General features: G+C 42.1%; 1 protein-coding gene across 1 annotated transcript in view; it reads left to right on the top strand.

The window, feature by feature from the left end:
• Positions 1-19,618, top strand: part of CCDC191 (coiled-coil domain containing 191) — a 102,821-nt gene extending 83,203 nt beyond the window's left edge. The window contains exons 14-17 of the mRNA XM_060010659.1: positions 1,725-1,868; positions 6,181-6,333; positions 6,867-7,012; positions 18,412-19,618. Of these exons, the coding sequence (XP_059866642.1) occupies positions 1,725-1,868; positions 6,181-6,333; positions 6,867-7,012; positions 18,412-18,556 (588 nt within the window). The 3' untranslated portion in view covers positions 18,557-19,618. The remainder of the gene's footprint in view (positions 1-1,724; positions 1,869-6,180; positions 6,334-6,866; positions 7,013-18,411) is intronic.
• The last annotated feature ends 837 nt before the right edge of the window (positions 19,619-20,455 follow it).

Raw genomic sequence — 20,455 nt, 5'->3', positions numbered from 1 at the left:
GAACATATTTCTCTGTTTCTTCATTTTTCTTGACTCTCTGGGTTGGTTTCTGTGCATTAGATAAAACAGTCACCTCCACTAGTCTTGACAGAGTGCTCACATGCAGAAGATGAATCTCATCAGCCTGGCCCAGGCTCCTGGTTGTCTCTCAAAGCTTTGTCACTGCCTTTGTCCTTAGTAGCTCCCCGTATCTGAGCGTGTGCCGAGACCTATCGCTTGGGGTTGGAGATGCAGAGCCTGAGTAAGGGAATCCCTCTCTGCTGGTTCATCCTGTGTCCTGGGGGCTGACTCTGGGGCAGGTGCTTTCTGTGCGGCTCTTCACTAATCCATGCAGCAGTCTCATCTGAACCTCTTTCCAGCTCCCAGAACCCTCTTAAGCCAGCCTGCAGGGCTGTAAATGAGGCAGGCTTCAGGGTCAGGCTAAGGGAAGACCCTCAGGCTGGAGGCAAGGGGGCTGGACAGGGGAGACACTTGGGGAAAGCAAGCAGAAAAATCCTCTGGGCGCAGAAGCGGCTCTCTCTCCAGGAGCTGGGATTGGGAAGGAGCTGGTTTAGAGGCAGCAGCCTTCCCTATAGGGGCCTGGATCTCAGAAGCGGCCCTGTGCTTCTTCCGGCAAATTCTGGTTCCTGGTCAAAAGACAGTTGTCAAAAGAAAGGATCTCGGTCACACCTTGATACACACTGATTATTAGAAGCTGTACCCTCAGGCAGCAGCTGTGAAAATACGTAGTTAAGCCCCTTCCAGGGAGAAACTAGGAGATGTGTGTTTTTCCTGCTCCCTTTCACTGAGCCCAGGTGTATAACCATGGGACTGGATGGCCAGGGCGATGGGGCGGGGTGTTTCTCCTGTGCCTGTTTAAAGCCTGCTTGTTTGCCGTAGTCCTATGGGACTTGTGAATGTTAAGTTCCACTGGCTGTCAGAGCCAGGCAGTCCAGGGGCCCATCCCACTCAGGTGGCAGTCACAAAAGCTAGCATGCAAAATGTGTGTACAAGCTCCTTTCAGACAGATGCTAGCAATCTGGTTTTACCTTTGGAGTGAGCCAGAGGGAGAAGGCAGAGGAAGTACCCAAAGGCTCCCTCCTGCTCTGGAGAGGATCTCAGCCAGCTCCTAGATGCGTGCTAAATTAGAATCTGGACCCTCAGGCAGCAGTTCGTAAAGTATGAAGTCAAATCTCTTTCAGGGAAAGACTGGGAAATGGGCTTTTTGCCTGCTTTCTCAGGACTGAGTCCTGAGAGCACAGGAGTGAGTATCGGAGCATAGCCACAGTGAGTACTCTCATCCAATAAGACCTGTTTCATTGTTTGCTATAGTCTTGTGTGTCTCGTGGACACAAGCCTTGTTGGTGTTTTGGGGGCCCATCCCTTGCTTGAATGGTTGTCTTTAAAGTTGGGGTGCTAGATGTGCAGTCCAAATCCTTCACTCCTTAGGAAGAAGCTGGGAGTTGGGAGTTCCCTCCCTATTATAGGGCACTGAGCCAGGGGTGGCGTTTATGGCAAGCCTGTGTCTCAGCCTTTCCTGTCAATATTTTTGATGTATCAATGTAGGTATTTTCTCATTCGGTTGATGTGGAAAAGTCACACAGCTAGTTTCTGGATTTCTTTCAGAGGGAAGTGCTCCATGTGTAGCTATACATTCAGTGCATCCAAGGGAGGAGGGAAGTTCAGGAACTTCCTGTCACTATTTTGGTTCCTCCTTGGCATTTTCACCTATTTATTTTTTCCAGAAAGAACTAGAGAAGCAGAAGAGAATTAAGAGGAACCAGCAGCTGGAAGCAATAGCCAAAGAACATTATGAAAGCGTATTGCTAAGAAAAAAAGGTCTGGAGCCTTGGAAGAGACTGAGAATGCAAAGCAAGCAGAACCTCCAGGTACAGTGTCACACTCTTATCCCCCCACATCAGCAAGTGGACTTTAAAATAGGATAAACACCCAATGAGGCTTTGGAGGTCGTTTGGAGATTTAAAAGTCAGAGAGATAAATGAATTGAGTGTGGATATTTACTTGTTTTAGATAAACGTTTGAGTTTGGTCTTCCAAGGTAGAGAAAGACCTCTGTAACTGAATAGGTTGGAAAAAACTAGAGTACATTTTTTATTAGAGAACCTCCAAGGTAGGATGAATAGAGGCCTCTCTCAATTTTAGCAGTGTATAGCTATGTAATAAAGGAAAAATAATTACCGTAAGGTATACTAATCAGATTTCTGCTGCAATAAAGCTGCCTAACAAACAGCCCTGAAATATCGTGGCTTACAACTCAGGTATTTATTTCCCACTCACATGTTTGCGGGCCAGTTTAGATCAAATTCAGATCTCTCCACAGCCTCTTTCTGGCTCCAGCTGTTATTCAGGGCAAGCTTTCACCTGGCAAATGTCTGAGATACAAAGGCCAAACCCAATTATGTAAACTCATATGAAACCTTGGCTTGTATCATGTCCACAGCAAGTCATAAGGCCAAACTCAAGGTCACTGAGAGGAGAAAGAGGCTCCATTTACTCCAGTGGGAGACAGGATGAAATCACATGCAAGTGTGTGGGTGTCTGATCCTATTATCCGGAATAGTCATCCACTCTACCACACAGGGATAAATGAAATCAAATACCACTGAAATTCAAATTTATCCAGTGCACAGAACACGGCATTTAACTAAATGATCAAAAGCTCAAAATAGATAAAATGTTATCTCTAGAATTCTATTTCATAATAAGGTCAGTAATGCCTACCAGTTATGACCACTTTTATTTACACACTCGGCCAAGTTAATGCTGAAAAGTAAGGCTAATCTTCTTGGTTATGAAAACAAGGATTAAAGATGAACAATAATGCTGTGGTATCATAAGAATCCCACTACATTCAGTAATGCTGCAGGTTGTACCTTTGTGAACGTGACTTAGGCTACTCTTCTTCCTCCCCTAGCCACTCTATTCACCCTTCATTCTCTTTGTTCTCTTCCTATTTTCACACTTTCTTTTCTTTTTATCTTCCCTAAATGCCCTCCCCACTGTTTTTCTGTCTCTGATTTTTTGTCCTCTGCTTCCTAACCGGTGGTTCTGGAACCACTGAGTATCTCATACCAGCTAAGGAGGCCAATTTGCGGTGGTCAGGCCTGAGGGCGTGAGGATCCCTCCTCTTGGAGGCCTTGACCCATCTGTGCCCCAAGCATTGCTATTTTCCTGGTAATGATATGGGAGGGCTGAGCCTTAGTTTTCTGAGAGAATGAGTCTGGAAATGAAATCTGAATGGAAATTTGCTTCTTGCAATATACTACAACGAACATTAGTCATATCAGATAGTTTGTTATCCAATTGAGCGCTCCTAGTTTTGTTTTATTCTCTCTGGCTTTTGTCTGTTTCTTTGTTTTTAATTATTAATACACAAAGAAAAAGCAGACAGGAAGTAGAAAAACTCACTCTTAAGTTCTTATCAGCTGTTCTTTTTTGGTCCCTGTTTTTGACCGAGTAAAATCAAGAAACATATAAAATTTAGAAACAAAATAATCTATAGGTGAATAATCAAATTAAATTTTTAATAATTTACTCATAAGAATATAAAAAGAGGGCTTCCCTGGTGGCGCAGTGGTTGAGAGTCCGCCTGCCAACGCAGGGGACATGGGCTCGTGGCCCAGTCCGGTAAGATCCCGCATACCACGGAGCGGCTGGGCCCATGAGCCATGGCTGCTGAGCCTGCGTGTCCGGAGCCTGTGCTCAGCAACGGGAGAGGCCACAACAGTGAGAGTCCCTCATACCACAAAAAAAAAAAAAAAAAAGAATATAAAAAGAAACAGGAGTTTGAGTTCAAAATGACAGTTATAGGCCTTAAATATAGAAAAACCTAATTAAAATAAAAACAGGAGAACACAGATCTGAATCCAGCATTTCCAAATTTTCCTATTCATAAAACCATCTGGAGAGCTTATAAAAATGCAAGTTCCTGTTCCCACCTCCAGGTGTTCTCAGTAGGTCTGGGTTGTTGGCCAGGGGGCTGGGGGCGGTGTGTCAGGGAATCTGCATTTTTAAAAAGTAGCCCAGGGACTTCCCTGGTGGTCCAGTGGTTAAGACTCTGTGTTTTCAATGCAGGGGGCATAGGTTCGACCCCTGGTTGGGGAACTAGGATCCCACATGCCACATGGTGTGGCCAAAAAAATTTAAAAAAAGACAACAGTAGAATAAAAAACTATAATATTAAAGAAAAAAAAAAGTAGCCCAGGAGATTCTGATCCAAGTAGTCTGAGCACCACATTCTGAGAATCACCTCTTTAGTTTGTAACAAGTGTGTTAGTTTCCTATGCTGTTATCACAAATTACCACAAACATAGTAGCTTAAAACACAAATTTATTATCTTAAACTTCTGGAGGTCAGAAGTCCAAAATCAGACTTGCTGGGCTAAAGTCAAAGTGTCAGCAAGACAACTGCCTTCTGGAGTTTCCCAAGAGAGAAACTGTTTCCTTTTCCAGCTTCTAATGGCTGCCTGCATTCCATTGCCCATAGCCCCTTCCTCAATTCACTCTAATCTCTTACATTCATGTCACATCTCATATTGATACTGATCCTCCTGCCTCCCTCTTACAAGAACTCTTGTGATTACATTTAGGGCTCTCCCATATAACCCAGGATCATCTCCCCATTTTAAGATCCTTCACTTAATCACAGCTGCAAAATCCCTTTTACCATGTAAGGTAACATTTACAGGTTCCAGGGATTAGTTTGTGGCCATCCCTGAGGGCCACTATTCATCCTACCACACAAGATAATAGAATTTTAGAATATTAGTAATCCTCTCCTTCTCTTTCAATTTGTAAATAAAGGGAACTGAACCTTAGAGAGGAAAACTGACTTGCTTAAGGTCACACAGCACATTGGTTACAAAACTAGAATGGAGCTCAGCAACCCCTTCCTCCAAAAATCCTGCCCAGTTCAGGCATGTCTTTTGTGCTGTGTTCAGGAATCAGAGGTATATGTAGATGCCAACCACCAGCTGAAAGTTTAAAAAAAAAAAAAAATGAAGTAAGAAAGTTAGAAAAAAAAACAGAAAGAAGTAAAAGGAAAAGTTCTGGAGGACAGTAAGAGGAAGCAGTATCTTCTTCATCCAGCAGAGCTGACATCCAGGAAGGGATAGAAAAAATTAAGAAAGAAAAAGCGTCCAGTTAAACAGTTCCTGGCTTCTTTATAACGTTTTTGGGTTTTTTTTCAGAAGAGTTATTTAGCATTTTCCCTTAAACTCACATGTGCTATATTTCATTTGTTCCAATAACAGTTTTCAGAATTTTTAAGGGATCTTCTGATTATCTTTCTTTTTCTCCCTGGTTCTCTGTGTTTTCCTAGAAGATGGAGAGCAGAGAGGGTAGGAGGTTGTGTGTTTCTGGCTCCCCTTGCCTTTTGGCTCCCAGGTGTCACAGAGACCTCCTGTGATGGTCATTTTGGCCAGTATGTGTGACTGCCAAGGGACTCACTTAGATCAGTCACATTCACAGTGCTCAGTGGTGAGACAAGACTCAGAAAAAGGTCTAATGGGGAGGACTAAGAGAGAAGGGCTTTTCCCTCTGCCTCTTAAGAGAATGTAATAGTTACTTTTAAAAAAAATCTATAAAGTCTGAGTTCTATGTTTACTTTGGTAGAATGATACTCTGAGCCCTTTAAGTTGGTAAGATATTAAATTATTCATCATGTTATTTTTCTACCAAATGGTTTGTGGTTTATTGATAATGTCTAAATTTCAGTGCTAGTGACAGCTCCTTCTACAAAACTAATTGAAAGTATTGGCATTTCCTCAATTAGACAGTGGTTAAGCACATAATAAAGAGAGGTTTGTTATGCAGTTGCTGCCCAAGCTCCAGGAGAAGGAACCAAGAGTGTTGCCGCCCATGCACTTTAAAGCTCAGTGCGAGCGACGAAATGGTTTTGGAGGTTGTTTGTTCCATTTCCCGAATAACCAGCCAGTCATGTGGTCTTCGGGGAGTCAGCACTGAAAGGCTATGCATGATGTGAATCTAAAGTCCCCATGTAATACAGTAGTACAGTCAGTAGTCAAAGCTTTTAGGACATAGGTGAATGTCCGTAAGATTGTTCTCTCTAGTAACAGCCTGTATGTGGTTTACAGCATCCCTTGCCAAGGTGATGTGTATTTCCTTAAATGATTTAACATATAAGGAATAATTCCCTTTTCTCATTTAAAAAACTGTCCAGGTGGCCAAAGGACATCACTCTTTGGCCCTACAGAGGAAATGCCTGCTGACCTGGTTCCAGTGGAGTCGGGAAAGCCTGGCTAGGAAGATGGCCAAAGCTGATCAATTTTATTCCCAAATATTACTTAGGAGAGTCATCCGGAGCTGGCTACAGGTAAGGCCCCAATGAAAGGAGTGTTCAATACATGTCTCTGCCCAATCCTATGTAAGAAAATTAGGTGCACTCCAGATGTCAACAGTCATTATGTTTTTTTCAAGAACAATATAGAAGAGGCAATTCAATTCACTGCTTTGAAATGAATTTGAAAATGTCAATGTTTTGTTAGTATAAAATCTTAAGCACGTTTCTTTTTACATACAGAGTATCCCTATAAACTGTAATGTGTCATTACATCAGCTTTTGTTTTTATACTCATTTCTTCTTTCTTGTCCCATAATTGCTCAAGTGGTTTTACTAGAAACCTACGCCCTCAGTCTTATAACTGTTTCTATCCCTCTGATTCCATTTATCTTTTAATACCTTACAGAGGATATGGCCTTGGCTGCCACACCATCCTTTCTCCTTATGCCTCCAGTGTCCTTTGTTTTGTGTCTGGTTCGATTCTTTCTCTTTTGTACTGTTTATTTGCTTGAATTCTTTGTCTATGCTGTTATTTGTCTCACTTTTTTCCCTGTTCTCATCCCCAGTACCTGACTGACCTCGAGGAAGAAGTACAAACACTGTGTGTACATTTTCTTCAGAAGAAGATTTTCAGGGCCTGGTATAACGTGGTCAGGGAGGCCAGGATCGATTCCCAGAACAAGCACAAGGTTGCGGTGGAGCACAGTGACAGGTGAGGTTTTCATCTCTACGAAAATTCACTCAACTGATTTCACAACTGCTCTGCAATAGATTCTATGCCTGGAATGTTCTAAAAAGATAAGGTGGAGGCTAGGAGAGCTGGGCACTCGGAGATACCCGGCAGGGGTGGGAGTCCCAGCTCGCCCCCTAACTGCATGGGTGAAGACAAGAGAGTAACCCCCTTGAACTCCAGGGTCCCCATCTTTAAAATGAGGAAGGGGAGGAGGATGCCTGCCCTCCCTTCCTCACAGGACCAGCAAGAGAATACAGTGAACTGTGCATATAGCTGATTCACTTTGCTATACAGTAGAAACTAACACCACGTTGTAAAGCAACTATACTCCAATAAAAATTTTTTTTTAAAAGTGAATTTTGAAATACATGAAACACACCTAAACAGAGGTACTGTGTTCTTTGTCATAGTTTTTTCTTTAAGTTTAATTTTTTTAAACATTATTTATTGTGAAATATAACACAAATATAGATGAGTGCTTAAATCCTATAAATACAGCTTAATGAACTATAAAGTGGACACCCCTATCACCACTCCTGAGGTTGAGAAGTAGGACACTGCTGGCCCCTAGAAGTCCCCACGGGCTCCTCCCCAATCACAGGTCCCACCCTTTCCTCCTGAAGGTACACTACTCTCCTGACCTTTATGAGAAACATTTCCTTGCACTTCTTTTTATTTATACCTCCTAAATATGCACCCTTCAAGACTTGGAACTTTATGTAAGTAGAATCCTACTGTATGTCATATTAATATTCATAATACAGTGATGACATTTAATTCAGTGTCTTTGGGGAATAAGGTATTCCATATAAGTATGCTTTTTCTGTTTTATAACTTTAAGCATTTTGGATAAAAATGTTCTAAATTTCATTATGCCCTTCCCTTGGAGAGTAAATAAACGATCTGTCCTTTTTTGGTGATTTAATGTCATTCCTTAGGAGCACCAGTTAATGTGGTGGGCATAAGCCTCCAGGTTCTGAGGTGTGAAGACTGTTGTGAAGGTGTAGAAGTGTCCCTTTTCTCACTACATCAATTCACTTTTGGTTGCTTTGTTTTCATTTGTGTGTATGTGTGTGCGTGTCTGGTTTTTTATAAGTGTTTCTATCTTGTTGCCAGTAGGGTGCCCACCTCCAGCAAAACCTGCTCATCCTTGTTTAATTTACAGGTACTAAAATCTGTGGGCAGAAAAAACATAAGCAAGTTGATTCTAATTTTGTCTAAAATAAATAGGCAATGAATGAGGGTATTCAGAGGACTTGCCTTTGAAGAAGTGCTCACATTTGAAACCTCCCTATTCCTCTTTTATAAAATGAGAATAACCGCAGAACCTGTCTTACAGCGTTGTTGTGAGGACTAAACAAGGTAACATAGGACCTCAGTTAATGTACTGCTTGGCCCAAAATAATAGCTATTGTTTTGTTTATTGTCATTGTTAATGTATTACTATTAAACACCCTTTTTGTCCACCTTTGTTTTCTGTTTCTCAGCTGCCAAAAACAGACCGAGAGATTCACTGGGACAGCTGCCTTATGTGACACAGGGCAGTAAGAGGGCTTTCACACATGCCATCTCATCTGATGGATGAGTATAGGCCAGAGGGGAGGGGGCAGATGTCAGGATTCTCATTTTCAAGCAAAGAAACTGAAGCTATGCTCAGGTCGATGAACTGCCCAAATAACAAATGGTGGAGCTGCTCAGGTCGATGAACTGCCCAAATAACAAGTGGTGGAGCCTGGACTCCAAATCAGGTTTTCTGGCTCCAAATCATCCTCTTCTTGCTAAGTCAGTCTTCTTCCCCATTTTTCTAATTCAATCTCATTTGTAAACTAAAATACAATAGTAAGATAGTGGTCCTATTTAGGGTTTGAAGTTAGTTAGAAAATCAGTGTGTGAATCCATGCATTCAACAAGAAGTAAATTCTCAGCCAGAGGCCACTTGATGGAAGAGCATGGCTGTGACTTCATCTCTCCCCACTCTGCCCCTGTTCACCATGGTCCAGCCCCACTAGCCTCCCACAGTGTTCCTCAGACGGACAATGCTCACGTCTGTGTCACAGCTCTCACGTGACCCAGATCTCACCATTCAGGTTTCCACTCAGATGCACGCCACCTGCCTCCATTCCCGTCTATCCAATAACCTGCCCTATTGTATTCACAGCACGTAAGGCTCTCTGAAATTGTCATTTACTGTTTACATGTTTATCGTCTCTCCCCATCACATCTTGCGTACAACTGTATTCTCAGCATGACAGAGCCTAGTACGTGGGTGTATGATAGATATTTGGTACACAAATAGATGCATTTTATGGCAGGAGTGACACGAATGGATCTTTTAGAAGGAACGTTAACACTTAAAAATTGATATTCAGAGTTCTTAATTTTATTTGAATGGAAGAATATTGTATAGAAAAGCTGTGGGTGAGAAACTGCAGTACCACTGAAAAGATGATTCCTAGTAAGACCATGAAGTTTAATTCTGCATATCTATATCACTTCTAGGTGTATATAATTTGTAATTGGATATAGATTTATAATTTTACAAATCTGGTATTTTTTATATACATGGCGGGACTAAGAGATGTCTCCAGACCTAAGTCTCTCATTGTCAGCAGTTACTGTGTAGTTCTGCAATTAGAGCTCAGCTATGCACTTGGCCAGTTCTTCTCAGCCAAACTAGTACTTCTTATATGTCTGGTATTGCCTTGATACTGTAGTTCTTAACCACTTTGGAATCATAGACCCCTGTGAGGTAGTGATGAAAGTCGCAGACCTGCTCTCCAGAAAACGCACATATGCACATCACATACAACGTCACACAAAATGTCAAGGAGTTGGTGGACCTCAGGTGAATAGATATAGGTAGGTAGATAGATGTACATAGGTAGGTAGGTAGGTAGATAGATAGAGACTATAAATAAGCACCAAACCAGTGATTGTGCCTATGTGCTTCAGGAGTTCAGAGGAAGGAAGATAAATGCAGGCACAAAGACGATCTAGGAAGATTCCCCCAGGGGGCAGAGCATTTCAGTCAGGATAGAACAGTAGGAGCTAAAATGTAGAAGTCAGAAAATGGGAGCATAGCCAGAAGAAAGTTGTGAACAGCACGTGAGAGTGGGAGATAGACAGGGGTAAGGACTGTGAGTGGGTCATATAGCCGAGTACAGGAAGCTATAAATGGTGGACTGGATGGATGAAAGAAGAAAGCAGATCAAGCAGCTCCACTCCTTGAAGGCTTTTTTAACTGAACAGTAATACCTCCACCAACAAAAAAATCAACATTATCAGAAGCATCAACCAACCATGAGCCATAAAACTAATGGGGACTGAAATGCATTCTAGGGGGGCTTCATTAGAAGGTCATGAAGCCAGAATAAATCCCATCTATGCCTCTACTTGTGAAAATATAAACTTAGCTATTCTTGCCTCTGCCTTTACTCAAGACATGCCCTCTTCTAGGAATGCCTTTTCTTTGCCTAGGAGGGATCAAGATGGCGGAGCAGGAGGACATGGAGCTCACCTCTCCCCACAAGCACATCAAAAATACGTCTACGGGCTTCCCTGGTGGCGCAGTGGTTGGGGGTCCGCCTGCCGATGCAGGGGACGCGGGTTCGTGCCCCGGTCCGGGAAGATCCCACATGCCGCGGAGCGGCTGGGCCCGTGAGCCATGGCCGCTGAGCCTGTGCGTCCGGAGCCTGTGCTCTGCAACAGGAGAGGCCACAACAGTGAGAGGCCCGTGTACCGCCAAAAAAAAAAAAAAAAAAAAACGTCTACATGTGGAACAATTGTCACAGAAAACTAACTAGAAACTGGCAGAAGAACTCTGTACAACCAAAGCTGCAAGATCTCCACTTAACCGGGTGGGGCAGAAAAAAGGCATCAGATTGGGACCTGTGTCCCTGGGAGGGATCTGAAAGGAGAAGGTCCACATGGGCAGACCCTTACCCTGGGGAGTGAGCAGGCCAAGCCACAGTCTGAGTGTTCAGTCCTGGGACCCTGAACGGAGGAGACAAGCCCCTTTGGCTGCTGGGAGAACTGCTGGGACAGATAGAAGAGCTGCAGAAGCCTAACTTGACTCACAAGGAGTGCACACAAGTTGGCTTGCAACAGCCAGGGCAGAGAGAGCCTTGCACTGGTGGCTGCTGCCTCACCAGAATCCCTAACCCAAAAGGGGCAAACACCCCTGCTCTGTTCACTCCACACCACAGTCTGGTGTGAGATCAGGGTCAACCGGGCCATAGGAAAAGACTCAGTCTAGCTACACAGAGACAGCCCCGGGGGGGCCTGGGTTTTGATCTAGGTGGGGTGGCAGCAGCCACTGTCAGCGGGCACTCGGGCAGCACCCCAGGAGCAGGCAGTGGTTCATACCCCAGCTGAGCAAACACTCCCCACCCCCATCCACACTGCAGCTTGGTGCAGGATCTGGGGCAGACAGGCCCAGGGAGAAGGCTTGACCTAGCTGCTCAGAGACAGCCCTGGGGGACTGGGCTGTGATCCAGGTGGGGCACCGGCGACCACTGTCAGAGCTCGTTCCAGCAGCACCACAGGAGCACCCGGCCCCGCCCACCCCACAGCACAGCTCAATGCTGGGTCTGGGGGAGATCGGTCCTATAAGAAGGCTGCCACAGAGGCAGCCCAGATCTCAGGCGGCAGCACAGCCACCTCAGTCCCCGCAGCCACAGTGCCCTGACCCCCAGCCCCAGCCTAGCAAATGCCCCGGCCCTGCCCACTCCACACCACAGCCTTGCACTCGATCTGGGACAAACACAGCAGGGGAAGAGATGTGACCCTGGGCTGCGTCTGAGCAGAGCTGACGTCACCTACTTAGGCGGCACACTGGTGCTCTGTAAGTGCACGAGCCCCAGTTCCTTCAGCACTCCCCACCTTTGGGGCGGAGCATGCACTCAAGGGTAATGGAGCCTGATCAAGCCTGACCCTCAGAGCTTCTGCTGCAACAACTGGGAACCTGACAAGGTGGTGACTGCCACTGAGCAGAGAGGAAGTCCTGCCTCACACCCTGCACAGGATTTAGATCCCCCAACACCAACCACACCCCTATCAGAGTGACAACGGCCAGTACACCCTGAGGACAGACATGGCTGGTGTCCATATCAAAACCAGCCCTCACACCAAAAACATTGGACATACACAGTCTACACAGGGATGCTCTCACATAGAAACACTCCTTCAAGACCAAAATAGATAACTAAATTCATGGAGACAGAGAAACTTAACTAAAATGAAAAGCAGAGGAACTACTCCCAATTAAAAGAGCAAGAGAAATCCCCTAAAATAAAAAATAATGAAACAGAGCTCACCAGTCTACCAGAACTCGAGTTCAAAAAGGTAATAATCAAATTGCTAACTGAATTAAGAAAGATTATCAATATAAACACAGATCACTGTAACAAGGAACTAGAAACTAAAAAAATGAACCAAAGATAATTCAATTTCCAAGATAAAAAGCAATCTGGAAGCAACGGATAGCTGACTGAATGATGCAGATGAACAAATAAGTGATCTGGAAGACAGAATAATGGAAATCACCCAATCAGAACAGCAGACCACTATGGAGAACAGTATGGAGGTTCCTTAAAAAACTAAAAATAGAACTACCATATGACCCAGCAATCCCACTACTGGGCATATGCCCTGAGAAAACCATAATTCAAAAAGAGTCATGTACCACAATGTCCATTGCAGCTGTATTTACGATAGTCAGGACATGGAAGCAACCTAAGTGTCCATCGACAGACGAATGGATAAAGAAGATGTGCACATATATACAATGGAATATTACTCAGCCATAAAAAGAAATGAAATTGAGTTATTTGTAGTGAGGTGGTTGGACCTAGAGACTGTCATAAGAGTGAAGTAAGTCAGAAAGAGAAAAACAAATACTGTATGCTAACACATATATATGGAATAAAAAAAAAAGTGGTTCTGAAGAACCTAGGGGCAGGACAGGAATAAAGATGCAGACATAGAGAATGGACTTGAGGACACGGGGAGGGGGAAGGGTAAGCTGGGACAAAGTGAGAGAGTGGCATGGACATATATACATTATCTAATGTAAAATAGATATCTAGTGGGAAGCAGCTGCATAGCACAGGGAGATCAGCTCGGTGCTTTGTGTCCACCTAGAGGGGTGGGATAGGGAGGGTGGGAGGGAGACACAAGAGGGAGGAGATATGGGGATATATGTATATCTATAGCTGATTCACTTTGTTATACAGCAGAAACTAACACACCATTGTAAAGCAATTATACTCCAACAAAGATGTTAAATAATAATAATAATACTTATTGGGCAGGCCAAAAAGTACCTTCAGTTTTTTAAGTAAAAATAAAAGACACATTTTTCATTTTCACCCAGAACTTTATTGAACAACATATTCACCCTTTTGTTCCACTACCTCCTACCATTTTTCAGGCAACTTCATAATTCCATCTTCCCAAAACTTTTTATCTTTTTTGAGCAAAGAACTGTTCCAGGTGCCTTTTACAGTCTTCCAGGGAACTGAAATTTTTTCCATTAAGAGAATTTTGTAAAGACCGAAATAAATGGAAATCCGAAGGTGCAATGTCTGCTGAATATGGCAGATGAATCAGAACTTCCCAGCCAAGCTGCAACAGTTTTTGCCAGGTCATCAAAGAAACATGTGGTCTTGCGTTATCCTGATGGAAGATTATGCGTTTTCTTTTGACTAATTCTGGATGCTTTTTGTTGAGTGCTGCTTTCAGTTGGTCTGATTGGGAGCAGAACTTGTTGGAATTAATCGTTTGGTTTTCCGGAAGGAGCTCATAATAGAGGACTCCCTTCCAATCCCACCATATACACAACATCACCTTCTCTGGATGAAAGCCAGCTTTTGGTGTGGTTGGTGGCGGTTCATTTCACATTGTTGTACAGTATCCACTTTTCATCGCCCGTCACAATTTGTTTTAAAAACGGAACGTTTTCATTACATTTCAGTAGAGAATATCACGTGGAAACGTGGTCAGGAAGGTTTTTTTTCACTTAACTTATGTGGAATCCAAACATCAAGGCAATGAACGTAACCAAGCTGGGGCAAATGATTTTCAACACTTGATTTGGATATTTTGAGTATGTCAGCTCTCTCCCGCGTGGTATAGCATTGATTGTTCTTAATTATTGTTTCGATTTGATTGCTATCAACTTCAACTGGTCTACCCAACCGTGGAGCAACAGCCAGCGAGAAATCTCCAGCAGGAAACCTCACCACTTTTGACACATTCGACCAGTCACAGCACCTTCTCCATACACTGCACAAATCTTTTTGTGCATTTCAGTTGCTTTTTTACCTTTCTTGAAATAATAAAGCATAAAATGCCAAAAATGTTGTTTTTCTTCCATCTTTCATATTAAAATGGCTACATAAAAATTCACCAATTTTTATGTCTTTTTTTAAATGCATGCTGATATGACAGCTGTCACATACAATCTAACAAAATTGTTTTGAATGAAGTTAAAGACAAGTAAGTGCTACTAGAGCCATCTTATGGAAAAAACCAAACGAACCTATTGGCCCACCCACTAAAATGGCAAAAGTTAAAGAGAGGATTCTAAAGGCAGCAAGAGAAAAACAAAGAGTTATTTATAAGGGAACCCTCATAACGCTATCAGCTGATTTCTCTGCAGAAACTCTGTAGGCCAGAAGGAAGTGGCGTGATATATTCAACGTTCTGAAAGGGAAAAACCTGCAACCTAGGATGCTCTATCCAGCAGGATTATCATTTAGAATAGAAGAAGAGATAAAGAATTTCTCAAACAGGCAAAAACTAAAAGAATTCAGCAATACCAAACCTAACCTAAAAGAAAGGTTGAAGGGTCTTCCTTAAATGGAAAGAAGAATCCATAGGAAAGGGAAAATCCCAATAGGAGGAGCAAATATATAGTTAAGGACTGAAGATCACTCAAATAAGCCAGTACATAGATTAAAAAACAATGAAAAAATTATAAGAGATTATAATTACAGTAAACAATAAAAGGATAAGCATGAAGATGTAAAGTAGGACATCGAAATCACAAAACGTGGGGGAGGAGAGTATAAAAATGTAGATATCTTTTAGAATGTGTTTGAACTTGAATGACCATCAGTTTAAAGCAAGTAGACGTATTTATGGGTCAATATACTTTAATTCCATGTTAACCACAAATAAAAAACATACAATAGATTCACAAAAAGAAAGGAATCAAGCATATACTACAAAAGAAAATCATCAAACTACAAAAGTAAAAGCAAGAAGAAGAAATGAACAAAGAAGAACTAGAAAAACAATTGGAAAACAAGGATTAAAATGGCAATAAGTACATACGTATCAATAATTAATTTAAATGCTGATAGACTAAATGCTCTGATCAAAAGACATAGAGTGACAAACTGGATAAACAACCAAGAACCTGCAATATGCTGCCTAAAAAGAAACTCACTTCAGGGCAAAAGACACAGACTGAAAGTAAGGGCAGCAAATGGAAACAAGAAAGTGGGGGTAGCAATACTCATATCAGACAAAATAGAGAACTTGGATTCATTCCAGGGTCACAAGGATGGTTCAGCATATGGAAATCAATCAATGTGATACACCACATTACCAAAAGGAACAACAAACCACATCATCTCAATAGATGCAGAAAAAGCATTAACAAAATTCAACATCCATTCGTGATACAAACTCTCACCAAAGTGGGTACAGAGGGAACATATCTCAACACAATAAAGGCCACTTATGACAAATCCACAGCCAATACAATACTCAACAGTGAAAAGCTGAAAGCCTTCCCACTAAATTCAGGAACAAGACAAGGATGCTCACTCTCACCACTTCTATCCAACACAGTATTGGAAGTCCTAGCCACAGCAATCAGACAAGAAAAATAAATAAAAGGTATCCACATTGGAGGGGAAGGGGTAAAAGTGTCACTATTTGCAGATGACATGATACTCTATATAGAGAACCCTAAGTCTCCACACAAAACTATTAGAGCTAATAAATGAATTCAGCAAGGCAGCAGGATACAAAATTAATATACAGAAGTCTGTTGCATTTCTTTACACTAATAATGAAATACCAGAAAGTTTAAAAACTATCCCATTTAAAATCACATCAAGGGACTTCCCTGGTGGTCCAGTGGTAAAGAATCCGCTTTCCAACGAAGGGGACGTGGGTTCGATCCCTGGTGGGGGAATTAAGATCCCACGTGCTGAGGGGCAGCTAAGCCCATACACCACAACTACTGAGCCCGCGTGCTGCAAACTACAGAGCCCACGCACTCTGGAACCCGCGTGCCACAACTAGAGAGAAGACTGTGTGCCACAACGAAAGACCCCACATGCCGCAACAAAGATCCTGCATGCCGAAACTAAGACTCAGTGCAGCCAGAAAAGACCCAACGCAGCCAAAAAAGACCCAATGCAGCCAAAAAATAATAATAAAAATAAATAAATAAAATAAAATCGCATCAAAAAATAAAATATGTAGGAACAAAATTATCCAAGGAGGTGAAAGACCTACATGCTGAAAAGTACAAAACATTGATAAAGGAAACTGAAGATGACTCAAGGAAATGGAAAGCTATCCTGTGCTCTTGGATTGGAAGAATTAACATTGTTAAAATGGCCACACTATCCAAAGCAATCTACAGATTTAATGTGATCCCTATTAAAATACCCATGACATTTTTTACAGAAGTAGAATAATACTAAAATTTATATGGAACCACAGAAGACCCAGAATTGCCAGAGCAATTTTGAGAAAAATGAACAAAGCTGGAGGTATAACCCTCGCAGACTTCAGACAATACTACAAAGCTACAGTAATCAAAACAATGTAGTATTGGCACAAAAAACAGACTTACAGATCAATGGAACACAATAGAGAGCTCAGAAACAAACCCATGTACCTAGAGTCAATTAATCTACAACAAAGGAGGCAAGAATATACAATGGAGAAAAGACAGTCTCTTCAACAAATGGTGTTGGGAAAGCTGGACAGCTACATGTAAATCAATGAAATTAGAACATTCCCTCACACTGTATACAAAAGTAAACTCAAAATGGTTTAAAGGCCTAAAGGTAAGACATGACACCATGAAACCTCCTAGAAGAGAACACAGGCAAAACATTCTTTGACATAAATCGTAGCAAAGTTTTCTTAGATCAGTTTCCCAAGGCAAAAGAAATAAAAACAAAAATTAACCAATGGGAACTAATCAAACTTAAAAGCTTTTGCACAGCAAGGGAAACCATCAACAAAACAAAAAGACAATGGACAGAATGGGAGAAAATATTTGAAAATGATGTGACCGACAAGGGCATAATATCCAAAACAACCAGCTCATGCAACTCAATAAGAGAAAAAACAAAACAACCCAATCCAAAAAAGGGCAGAAGACCTAAATAGACGTTTTTCCAAAGAAGACATACAGATGCCCAACAGGCACATGAAGAGACACTCAGCATCGCTAATTATTAGAGAAATGCAAATCAAAGCTACAAGATGTCACCTCACACTAGTCAGAATGACTATCATGAAAAAGTCTACAAATAATAAATGCTGGTGAGGGTGTGGAAAAAAGAGAACCGTTGTACACTGTCGGTGGGAATGTAAATTGGTGCATCCACTATGGAGAACAGTATGGAGGTTCCTTATGAAACTAAAGATACAGCTACCATATAATCCTGCAATCCCACTCCAGAAAAAAATGAAAATTCTAATTCAAAAAGATACATACATCCCAATGTTCATAGCAGCAATGTTCGTAATTTACAAAGCCAAGACATGGAAGCAACCCAAATGCCCATCAGCAGACAGCTGGCTTAATATTTTTTTCCTCAACTAAAATTCAAGACCGTTGTTGGAGGTGAGGTTACCAGTGGACTTTTTAAACAATTCACGTCCAAGCACCAGGACCTTGATGCTAATGACTGTGGCATGTGCTGCACGTGCTTTCCCAGGATCTCTACCTCCAGGACTTTGGCTGCTGGAGCCCTTGTTCCACTAGCCCTGCCTCACACACAAGGTGCAGGCTGTGGTCAGACCCCCTAAGGAGTACATCTCATGGCCTGCACTCAGAGGCCACCAGGTGCTCTGCTCAGATGTCACCTTCTCACAGAGGGTGACCTGTGATGGAAGACCACCTGATGCAAGAGAAAGATAACCCATTAGTCACTTCCATCCTCTTTCGTTGCTTTATTTTCTTTGCAGCATTCTTACTGTCTGAATCCCAATTGTGATTTCCATACCTTTCATATAACATTTTATTCACATAAAGATTACTTTTGTAAAGTTTGCAATTCAGTTAGCTGGAAAGTCAACTTTTCCATTGTATTTCACTGTTTTCCTTTTTATTCTTAAAGGAGGATTCTCTGGATCACATTTCAGACATGGAAGAAGTTTGCAAAATTTACGAAAGAGGAAAGAGGAAAAGAAGAAAGGCGAGAGCAGCTCCGTAGGAAGGTAGCTGAAATTCTTCCAGACTTCCAGATGCTCACACCGCTGTGACTCAGGTGTACAGCAATCAGATGCTCGGCCCGTGGGTAAGGAGTCCTTGGTGTGCCAGTGGCCACAGCCCAGTGCAGTGCTTGCAATGGGAATCTCCATCAGTCCGTGTGTGTGTGTGTGATCTCCACCCACCCACATAGGCACGCATATATCTGATTTATGTTCTGTCACGTACTTCTTGGATCAACGAAATTATTTTGTGAATTTGTATTCCCTTCTTTGATATCTCCTAGGTTGCTAATCAGTCCACTAACGCATTTATCACAGCAGGATCTTCCAAAGGAACAGTCTAGAGCTCTGCTGTTCAGATGTACCCTATGTATTTTTAGGATCATAAACTTTAAAAAGGACAACTGTTTGCTTGCCTGAGACTGTGAAGAAAAATATGTCCTTATAGTTTAATGTGAACTGTTGACAAATGTAACTTTAATTAAATAGAAATTAAAAGTAGTGGGCACTTAGAAAAGGAGGGCCAGTCATCTGGTACCTTAGCATCAGCAACAGGCATCCTGCCAGACCCTGTCCTTTTTGCCCACCTGATGGAAAACCGTGGATCAAAAGGCATCCTAGGCAGCTGCTGCAAAGGGTAGCAGTGTATCCTGATTCCAGAGAATCCGGAGCACCAGAGATACTTCTCCTCAGTGCACTTTGCTAAGCATGAAGGGAAGTCCAAAAGCTAAAGGCTCTGTCAAAGGCAGTCCAGCAATTTGTTCAAGTGTCTGCTTGTGCTCCCAACTGCAACTTCTACATAACACACTCGATCAGTCTTCCAGTCCTCAGCTCAGTTTGCTCTGTGTATCAAGGTCCTTATCTTGAATTCAAAGAATGTTTTAATGTTTAAGATGCTAAAGAATATAAAGACTGACAAGACACTCCTGTGAATTGTCTGAGAGAGTTGCCTGCTAGAAAAAAAGTTTTCATTACAAAACACATGCTCATTACAACCAATTCAGGCAGTAAATGCACACAGTAAAACGAGACAGTCCCTTGCAGCCCTGAGGTAACTACTATTATTTGATAAGCTGAAACTTTGACTTGGTAAAATAAAACTGTGTGTCGTTCAATAAATTCTGTTATTGTCTCTTACTTCCTAGAAGGGATATCTAGCTACACCACCTGCAAAATCACATATCCTTTCTCTATAGAAAATGTATTATGATTTACTCAGGTATGACCAAACATACCATATTGAACTTTATTTCTTCCACAATGTCCCTGTTCCCACTCATCTTTTCCTTTAATATGATTATAAAGTCATATCTAAAAACTTTTTAAGACTAATGGCCACTAAAGAAATGCGACTAAAAGTAACTCACAGTTAACCTCTTCTCATCTAAATCACTATCTGTCTTTACTTGTCAATAGCACAGTTATAGAATATTGGCCGGTATCAGCCCCCAGAAATAAAATATCAATTTTATTTTAATGCCAAGCCAGTAGATAAGGAAGGGTGACTACCTCAAGTAAACCTGCCAGGGGCCTAAATAAATCCCATAAAGCTTAAGTTTCCTCTCTTAAGCTTTATTTCACCTCAAGCATCAATTAGAGATGGAGTCTTCAGCAGCCCATATTCTCATTGGGCCAGCGAGGACTTTTTAATCTACTTATAGAACCTTCTAAAGAGACACCGGGAAATAACTTAGAAAATGACCTCCTTAGTAAGTGACTTAGTAAATGACCTAACGTTTCTTGCTGCGCTCTCTTAAAGATATGATTTAAAGTGTTACTGCTGACAAAATGCCCAAATAAGCAGTATCCCTGGCCTACAAAACCAGAAAAGTAACCACAAGGAAAAGAATAGTTTACGGCTAGGGACGGTTTAAGTCCACAGGATGGGGACATCTAGGTAGCCAAAGAGGCAGCCCAGGTCTAATGCACGCTTTTCTTAAAGCGAAAGAG

Source organism: Delphinus delphis, chromosome 4 (assembly GCF_949987515.2).
Source record: "Delphinus delphis chromosome 4, mDelDel1.2, whole genome shotgun sequence".
Taxonomy (NCBI): domain Eukaryota; kingdom Metazoa; phylum Chordata; class Mammalia; order Artiodactyla; family Delphinidae; genus Delphinus; species Delphinus delphis.
This window is presented reverse-complemented; position numbering and strand designations above follow the sequence as displayed.